At 37.4% G+C, this 9,914-nt stretch overlaps 1 protein-coding gene across 2 annotated transcripts in view; it reads right to left on the reverse strand.

The window, feature by feature from the left end:
* Positions 1-9,914, reverse strand: part of Zmat1 (zinc finger, matrin-type 1) — a 42,869-nt gene that overhangs the window by 20,962 nt on the left and 11,993 nt on the right. For both annotated transcript variants that reach the window (XM_013505845.1, XM_005406977.1), the window contains exon 2: positions 1,481-1,587. In XM_013505845.1, coding sequence (XP_013361299.1) covers positions 1,481-1,587 — 107 coding nt within the window. The remainder of the gene's footprint in view (positions 1-1,480; positions 1,588-9,914) is intronic.

Raw genomic sequence — 9,914 nt, forward strand, 5'->3', positions numbered from 1 at the left:
ATATATATATACTTTGGTAAGAATGTATATATGTTTATGATCAGAAAATATATTAAAATCATAGAAGCAAAGGAGAAATTAAATGACAGTTAAGCACCAATGATAGAATTATTACTATTATTATTGTTGTTTTCATTTTTCTATTTTTTTACAATGAATAACACTAAAAACTATGTTTGAGATTTAAATTCAAATAGTTCTGACCACAATTTTCAGAGCCACTCGTCACTCTTAACTAATTCTAAATCTTTGATTTATAGGTTCTGAGAATACACTAATCACACTCCAATGTTTGATTTCACTTCATTCTCACATGTACAGTAAGAAAGTTTTTGCTGCTCTCATATTTTAGGCTTAAGAAACATGTCTAGAAAGGTGACGTGACTTGTTCAGTTACACGAGTAGTCAATTTCCCTATCAGTAATCACAGTAATATAATCCTCATCAATATAAAGACTGAAATATAGTTACCAGTGAGATTAGCAATGGCAAAACTAAATGAGGTATATTAAAAATTAGAACTGATAATACAGTTGTTTGAAAAACTTCTATCTAGTACTTTGGTAATCTAGAGATCAGATATAAAATAAACCTAATGTCTCATCAGATGAGGCAGAATATGAAGCGATGATAAGTGAAAAAAAACACTGAGTATGAAATCTGGGGAAATCGTTTTTAGGCTTAGTCATTCCAATGAATAGCCACAAAGAATTATGCTGGATGTTAGTTTTCTAATCTATGAACTAAAGGAGTAAGAAAAGTATGCACATTCTCATGTAGATCTAAAGTTTTATGGTTGAGTGCTTAAACACATGGTTAATTCAAATGCAAAACTGGTTCATTTTGTTTCTATAGTTTTCATTTATGGTATGTATGCCTGTTTGTTAATATGTTTTCCTTCTTTTATTTTTAAAATAAATTTTTAAAAAAGGAAAACTCTGGGAGTCCTTAAAGATCCATTAATTCATATTTCTAGCTTCCTATGCAAGTATGATACTGCCTCCCTTCTATTTACTACAAGAACAAATGATATAGTAACTTAATAAATACAACAGAAAGCATGATGTTGAGAAGAAAAGAAAATAAGCTTTGGAGTCAAAACAACTTGAATTTAAATCTCATCAAACTTGAGGCAGTGTGTTACTGTCTCTCTCTGAGCCAGGGTTCTCATCCATCAAAGGGAAATAATACCACTTATTTCATAAGATTCTTGTAATAAATAAGATGATTTACATGAAGTTTATTTGCTACATTTAAAATCTTGCTTTTGCCAGGCATGGTGGTGCATGCCTCTAATCCCAGCACTCAGGAAGCTGAGGTAGGGGGATTGTTGTGAGTTCGAGACCAGCCTGGGCTACAAAATGAGTTCAAGGCCGGCATGAACTGCATAGAGAGACCCTGTCTCAAAAAGACAAAAAATAAATAAATAAAATTAAAATAAAATCTCGCTTTCAACTTGGTCTTATTATACTTAACCAACCTTATAATGTGAATTCCTTTGTGCTCTGTTCTGCAGCACCACTCCACATATTTGACAAAAATGATCTGTAAAAAGTCCAGCCCTTTTCTGCTCATTCTTATTGGCATCTGTGAACAAAATAAAGGGAAGTAAGATAATATATCATGTTCACGAATATTTGGAAATACCATTTAATTCCTCACGATGTATTTCTTCTCTTCAAAACTGAGTGATTTTGAGGGTATAGCTTGTTTCTCAAGTATACCATTTTATATACTAATATTAAGTATGCCTCATGTCTAATGATGAATAGGGTTATATTCATTTAGGATGATAAATCTAGGTGATGACCCTCTAAATAATAGACACAAGAGCATCAGTAGCTTCATGAGAGTCCCAAAATGATTTGGATAATCAATAATGAAAGACTGAATTAAAAACCCAAGCCTTTATATTTTTTGTTTTATGGCACAAAATCCTAAGAAATGGAGTCATAAGACTATCACTTATCTTGAGATATAGTCACAATGTTATCTAAAAGTCCCAGGGAAGTACAAATCACCTTTGTCCATGATAGGTAAACAACCTTGTATCATTATACAAACACTAGAGCATTCATTTGGCTAAACAAATCTCATATAAGTCCCCCCAAAGATATAATGTTCATATAAAATAAAACCTAGAAATAGATGCTGTATTTTTCACTGTAATAAGTAACACATGCCAAATATTTCTGTATTTACACTTCAAGTCCTCACATTTTATCTGACATCCTTAATAACTTCAACATACTGTGCCAAAGGTTTGTTGTTTATGTATAGGATATAAGTCACAAAATATCAAAATTGTGTTCATTATTTGGCTATTTACATGAATGAGTTGGTAATACATATACTTTTATGAAAGATGCCAATGGGATATTAAATAAAAAGTTGTAGAATATAATATAGCATACCTAATTTCAAAATTAAATATACACACACATATACAAAGAAAATTATGAATAATATGAACTATTAAAAAATTAACTTTGGGAAGTGGGAGAAATAAAGGATTAAGGAGAGGAAAGTAATATTTTCTCTCTGTATAATTGTCTTAATTTTTGCAAAAACACATATGACTTTCTAATTAAAAATGATCAGAATAGATGTTTGCAAGATAGTAAAATAGGGCTCTCCAGTGTTTGTCCTCCCATAGAAGCCTCAATTTGAAAAACTATCCACCCATGAAAACACCTTCCCAAGCACTAATGAAGCCAAGCAAGTGATTACAGCACTTGGTTATACCCCAGAAATAAGATGCACTGAAAAGTATAAGAAGGTCAACTTGACATTACCTGCATCCCTGCTGCCCAACTCCCTGGCGACCTAGCATAAAAAGCTATAAACAGTGGTTGAGAGAACCAGACTTTATTTTGAACACCAACATTATGTCTACACACCCCACTAAAACATAGTAGGAAGCAGGTCTCCACAACCCCAGCCTACAGACTGGCACCTGAAGACTGAGCCTCCGTTCCTGTTCTGGTGTCAGATCAGATCATTCTTCCCTAGCCTCCGGGTCTGTGCAAAACACTCAGTTTCTAGGTTGCTCCAATGCCAGGTCAGCCTTAGTGACCTTGGACTCTGGACTGCCCTCACCACCATCTTGGCCTTCACCACAGTCCCATGATTTAGGCCGGATGTAGAATCAGGCTGATTCCTGCAGCCCTAGGTATCAGGTGCACACACATGCACCCAACCCTTAAGCCAGAACCTGGGAATATCGGCTGTAGGCCTGTACTCACTGACTGACCTGTTAAGCATGCCCCAGTGCCAACGAAGATCCTGCAACCCCGGGGCAATCCTAATAGCCTCACCTTCCAGGTTGGTCCCTGTAGCCTTATTCTCAAGAAGATGTGGTTCCAGGGATGTTCCGCTAGATCCCAGTGTTAGACTAGCCCCCATAGATTTATGATCTAGGACTACTCCTGTGTACCCATATACCATACTGATCCCTGAGGCTTCAGGACTTAGGTTTACCTTTCTTGACTAAACCTCTAAGTCAGTACAGCCAGCTTTTACAACAGTACCAGAAGCTCCAGCCTTTAGGACAGGCTCAGTGGTTCTAGATATCCCATTAGCACATATGATCCTAGGCTATAAATGAGCCCCTGCAGATTCAGGTTATACACTGGGCACAGCACCCACCTGGTCCCTGCAGCCCTAGGTGCCAGAAGACTCAGGATTTAAGCTTGCTCCAGAATACTAAGCGCTTAGACCTATCCTAATAGATAGATCCTAGTGCCAGGCTGGATGTCTTGAATTAAGGTTCTAAGATCAGTCCTAAAAATTCAGGTACCAGCATTATTCCAGTGGTCCCACGTACCAAGCCTGCCTCAGAATCAAGCCAGACCCTGCAGATCTAGGCTTAGAGCCCACCCTTACACCAGGTCAGTCCCTCTGGGCCAAGGTTTCAGGCTAGATTGTGCAGGCACAAGATCCAGGCCTGTCCTTGTGAACCCAGGCTCAAGGACCGTCCTTGGAGACCCAATCAACATGTCTACCACACTAGATTACAACCTCAGACCCAGTCCTGAGGACCAGATACAAGGCCTGCATGTCTGCTGACCCTGGTACTGGTCAGAGTGCCAAGAATAGCAGAAGCAAAGACTTCCTGAGGACCATGTCAGATGGCCTGCCTAAAATCTCTGAGCAGGCTGACTAGTGAAGGGCTTTCCCTGAGAGAGCCAATCTTCAAAAACTAGTATAAGGGCCTACTTCATTAAGTATGGTGCTATCAATGTAAGGTAACAAGAAACATGAAAAAGCAAGGGGACCTAATACCACAAAAGAACACAATAATTTCTTAGCAGCTAACTAAAGAAATGAAGATATATGAACTTTCTGATAAAGAATTCAAAATAACTGTTTTAAGGAAGCTCAGCAAATCCAAGAAAGTAGAAAATTCAATGCAATTAAGAAAACACTAGTGGCAAAACTAGATATTTAACAGACAAATCAAAAACTATAAGTAAAAAATCAATTCTGAAGTTGAAAAACACAATGAAATGAAAACTACAACACAGATCATCAGCAGAAGACTAGATCAGGCAGAAGAAACAATCTACAACTTCAAAGGCAGCTTATTTGAAAACATATAAACCAGAAAAATGAATGAAGAGGAATGAAGAAAGCTTTGGGCACTGTGTATAGTGCAGCCTGCACTCTGAGCACTTGGGGAGGCTGAGGCAGAAGGATCTCTCAGTTCAAGGCCACCTTGTCCTACACAGTGAGTTCAAGGCCAGCTGGAACTACATAGCAAGACTCTGCCTCAAAAACAAACAAACAGGAAAGACAGGTTTTGGGATTTATAAGATAGCAAGGAAAGAGAAAATTCTATGGTTATAGAAATTCAAGAACGAGAAGAGAAAGATAAAGGGTTAGAAAGTTCATTTAAAGAAAAATAGCAGAAAGCTTTCCAAATTTGGAGACAGATGTAAATATCCAGGTACAGGGGCTGGGGATTTAGCTCAGTGGCACAGCGCCTGCCTGGCAAGTGTGAGGTTGTGAGTTGGATTCCCAGTACCGGAAAAACAAAACCAAAATCAAAACAAAACAAAAAATAAGAATATAAATATCCAGGTACAGAAAGGTAGAAGGTCTCCAATGAAATCCAAGCCAAACAAAATTACTCCTAGACCTAAAAATTGAGGACAAATAGAGGATCCTGAAAGCTGAAAGAGAAAAGGAAACAATACAGAAAGGAGTTTCAAGTTACATGAGTCTCATAAAGGCTATCAGTAGAGTTCTCAGCAGAGACTACAGACCAGGAGAGTGTGGGATGATGTACTGAAAATGCTGAAGGAAAAAGAAATCTGTCACCCAAGGCAGGAGGTAAGAGGCAGGACTATCGTATCCAGAAAAGCTGTCCTTCAGAAACGAAGAAGAGATAAAGACTTTCCAAGACAAGCAAAAGCTGAGGGAGTTTATCTCCACCAGTGCTACCTTATATGAAATGGTAAAGGGAGTACTAGTTGCAAAAAAAAAAAAAAGTGCTACCATGAAAATATATGAAAGTAAAACACGGACTGGTAAAAGTGAATACAAATTCTAATATTGTAATGGTGGTATGTAAACCTCTCGTTTCTTTAGTAAGCAAGGTTAAACAACAAAACTTTTAAAAATAATGACAGCTGTAGGAACTTGAGGAATATACTGTGTAGAAAGTATATGTAATTGTGACATCAAAAATATAAAATGCTGGGGAGAGGTCAAAGTGTAGTTTTACATGATCAAAATTGTTAGTATGTTATGACTATACTTTTGCAAATGTCATACTAATGTCATATGCAAATGTCATACTAACTAAAAAGATCACAGATCCATAAAAGAACAGATATATAAAAGAAACTAGAAAGAAGGAAAGCATACCACTAGAAAATCAACCACAAAAGAAGACTGTAAGGGAAGAAAAAGTGAGCAAAAGATCTACAAAAAATGAGAAAAACAATAACATGACATTTTAAAATCCTTAAATCAATAATTACCTTGTATGTAAGTGGGTTAAATTCATTAACAGTGACTAAATGGATTAATAAAAAACAAGACCCAAATATATGATGCTATAAGATTCACTTCATATTAAAGGACATATGCAGAATGTGAAAAGATAGAAAAGATATTCTATGGAAATGAAATCCAAAAGATAGTAAAAATAATTGTATTTACATAAAAAATTGAAAATACTCATTTAAAACTTATGTTAACCGGGTGTGGTGGTGCATGCCTGTAATATCAACACTCAAGAGGGTTGCTGCAAGTTCGAGGCCAGGCTGGGCTACATAAGCAAGTTCAAGGCCAGCAAACAAACAAACAAATAATTTATGTTTGATATCTTCAACTAAGCAAAATTTTCAATAACACTATTGAAAGTATAACACTGGCTGACAGATTCAAATACTGTAATATAAGATTAAGAAGCTTATTTTTAAAATTACAAGTTCAAGACAAGAATAACTAATTAGAAACATATCAGGAATGACTTAATAGTTACTACTTTATCTCTATAAATGGCAGTATCACCTCAATTAATTTTGAGGTTATTTGAAAATATGATTTATTTAACTTTGACCCCAACATCAATAAAGTAAAAGGAGCAACTAAAATGTACTTCAGGACTTCCCTTGCTTTAGAATTAGCTACTATGTGCAACATGAGCACAGCGGTATAATCTTGAGCTTCCCATTAAAAAATATTTAATAATGATAACAACAACAACTAAATATTACCTTTTTGGAGGAAATATAAGGTAGGACAGAAGGAATACTTCTTTAAAAATAAGAGTACCACTAATTTAAAGAAAGGTTAAAGAATTCATAAAATTTTACACTGATTTCTCTTTTGATCAACCCTGAATTCTAGGTTTCCCCACTAGTAATACAGCTTAAAATTGACACTCTAGTTGGTCAATGCCAAGACTGGTATTTACTCCATTACTGATGTTCCAGATTTCTATGAAGTCCATGAAATTACTGGCACCCCTACAATGTTTCCTTAGAATAGTATTACCTAGCCTTAACAATTCATTTTCTCACACCAAGTCTTGGTCAGTTTTTATCAAATATAATATTCCAAATCTCAGCCTCTCCCAAGCAAATCACTCATTCATGTTAATTCTGAGGAAGATACTAGACTGTTGGTTCACATTTAAATGTACTTAACAGAATCTGGCCCAATTTTACGTAAGTAGGATGATCTCCTAATCAATTCAAATATGTTTATATCTACTCACATTTTCATTCTTCATGGAAATTTTTTTCTTGATTAGTGTTTCACATCGAGTTCATATGTACAGCTTTTCAAAATAGTACCTGCTGAGTCAAAGTCAAAATCTCTGTGACTGACTGAATTCTTACACAAGTGATTGTGATGTTCAACTGTCAATGTTTGACAAGGCAGGGTCAGACACTTAACATAATGCCTGCCCAACATTTATTTCGTAAGGAGAACTACAGAAAGGTGTTATCATCTATAATGTTACTTCCAAGCTAAATTATGCTTTAGTCTAAATTGTAGAGATTTTGGAAGGAAATATTCCTTGGAATTACTTTACTTCTCCATAGTTTAAACACAAGAACCTGTTTTTAAGCAAACTCTTCAGAAATCTGTTTGGGTGTGATCTCTTATGACAGCCAAATGAATAGTCTAGTTTAACCTTCCATTATGGTAGTTCTAAACTGTTGCTGCACATTAGAGTAATCAATTAACACATACCAATTCTCAAGTTCCACGTCACATTAATCAGAATTACCTAATTAATCAGAATCTGTGTAACTGGTTCAGTTGATTTTTGTTTGTTTATTGAATCTTCTCATGTGATTTTATTGCACAGTAAAGGTAGAGAGCAAGTGCTGTTTTTCTTAAGAGTTTCATGGGCAATTGTTGAACTGAAATCTATTTTCTTAGACAACAAGTCCTCAAACTTTAGTGTATGTCAAAATCTCCTGGAAAATTGTTATAAGAAATTACTGCACCCTGCCTCCAGCATTTCTAATTCAAGTGTTCTGGGCTGGGCCAGTCTTAGTCATTGCCAAAACACAGTGCCCAAAACTCACAACTTAAAGAAAAGTTTATTTTGGTTCACAGTTTGTAGAGGTTAGTCCATAGTCTGCTTGCTCCAAGGCAGGTTGGCACAGCAGAGGGGTAGAGCAGAGAAGAAATAGTTCACAGAATGGCAAACAGTAAGCAGAGTGATGGATCAAGGAAAGAGGGAGGGAGGCATAATCTTTCAGGCCACACCCCCAGTGACCCCACCTTCTCTGACCAAGCTTTACTTCCCAACATCACATTTAGCCATAAATTATCCACGTGCCTCCTATGAGGTTTTGGTGGGACATATGGATATAGATCATAACATTCTGCCCCAATCCCCCAAAATACTCATGTGCATCTCTATGCAAAATGCATTTACTCCATCTGTAAGAGTTGCCAAAGACTTTAACAGTTTCACCACTGCTCTAAAGTGTAAGTCCAGCATTTTCTCTCAGCTTTGAGGCAAGCTCTTAGCTCTGATCCCCTGTGAATGAAAAGAAAATCAAACGCTTCCAACATACAGTGGTGCAGTATAAAAATTCCCATTCCAAATGCGAGAAATAAGAGTATAGAAAGGAACAGGACCAAGAAAGAGTGAAATGCAGTAGGGCAAGTATTAAATCCTATATCCCTATGTCCAGGACTTTGGGTAAACTGTGGTGAGATGGGAATGTCAAGGCCTTGGGTAGCCCTGCTCCCACTTGGCACTGCTAGTGATTATAGCCCTCATGACCTCTCGCTTGGGCTGGCTTTGCTCACTCCTATCAGCTTTCTTCAAATGTTCCATGTTCCCGTCTTTCCCGACATCCTGGTGTCTCCATTGCACTTGTGGTTTTACCCTCACGACTTCATACAATGCACTCTTAGGGCCACATTGCCTGCCCTCTCATCCCTGCTTTTGAAATCTGGGTGAAAGTTTTCCTGACCCCACAGCTCCTGCATTCTGTAAAACCAGCACCATGTGGACGATGCCAAGGAGTGCTACCAGCTGGTTCAATAGCTGAGTCTTTGTGTATCTTCCTGGTGTTGAGAGAGGCTTCTGAGTACCTGAATGGCTAAGCACTGTAAACTGAATCACTGAGAATGAATTCACATTCCCTATGCTGCCTCCATTCTGGAGTACACTGCCCTGATTCTTGCAATGGTTTTCACTATTACAATTTTGAGTCTGTGAAGAGTGAGACCTTACTGGTTCCTCACATTCCCTCAAGTCATTTTTCCTATTGTCCTTTTGTAAAGTACTTGACTTCTTTTTAATTCTATTTTTTCAGCAACCAAGCTCTCCTCTGCTCCTCCTTTGCAATCCGCTATTTTAAGGAAGCTTCCTTTGTGGACAAACTCAATACTTTTTAAATCATTCAGCTGTGCCTTTTATTTTTGATTCTCAAGGTAGAGCTGGCTAAAAGCCTCCAGCTATAGCCATCCCACTACCTCAACTAAGACTGCTTTGAAATTTCTTCCACCAGACTAGTCTGCTACCCTTAATCCAAGTCTCTTCAAAATCTCTGGATGTGAGCAAACTGTAGACAAGTTTTCTGCCAGAGCATAACACATGTGGCCTAGAGTCCAACAGCAAATGAAGTCAATTTTTCTCAACTGGAACCGCTTGAGCCTGATCTTTACATGCTTAATTATTGTCAACATTCTGGTCTTCTGAGCTCTGACCAGAACCTCACATCAAGCTCAACTCATAGCACTGTAGAGCTGCGTTTTCATGTAGCATCTCCAAAATTTTTCAAACTCCTCCCCCAAGCCAGTTCCAAAGCTTCTGAACCACATGGTCCACCAGAGTCACAGCAGCAACCTCACTTCTCTGTTACCAAGGCAGGGTGGAATGGGGGGCTGGGGATTTAGCTCAGTGGCAAAAGCGCCTGCCTGGCAAG

Source organism: Chinchilla lanigera, unplaced genomic scaffold (genome assembly GCF_000276665.1).
Source record: "Chinchilla lanigera isolate Chin_1 unplaced genomic scaffold, ChiLan1.0 scaffold00102, whole genome shotgun sequence".
NCBI lineage: Eukaryota > Metazoa > Chordata > Mammalia > Rodentia > Chinchillidae > Chinchilla > Chinchilla lanigera.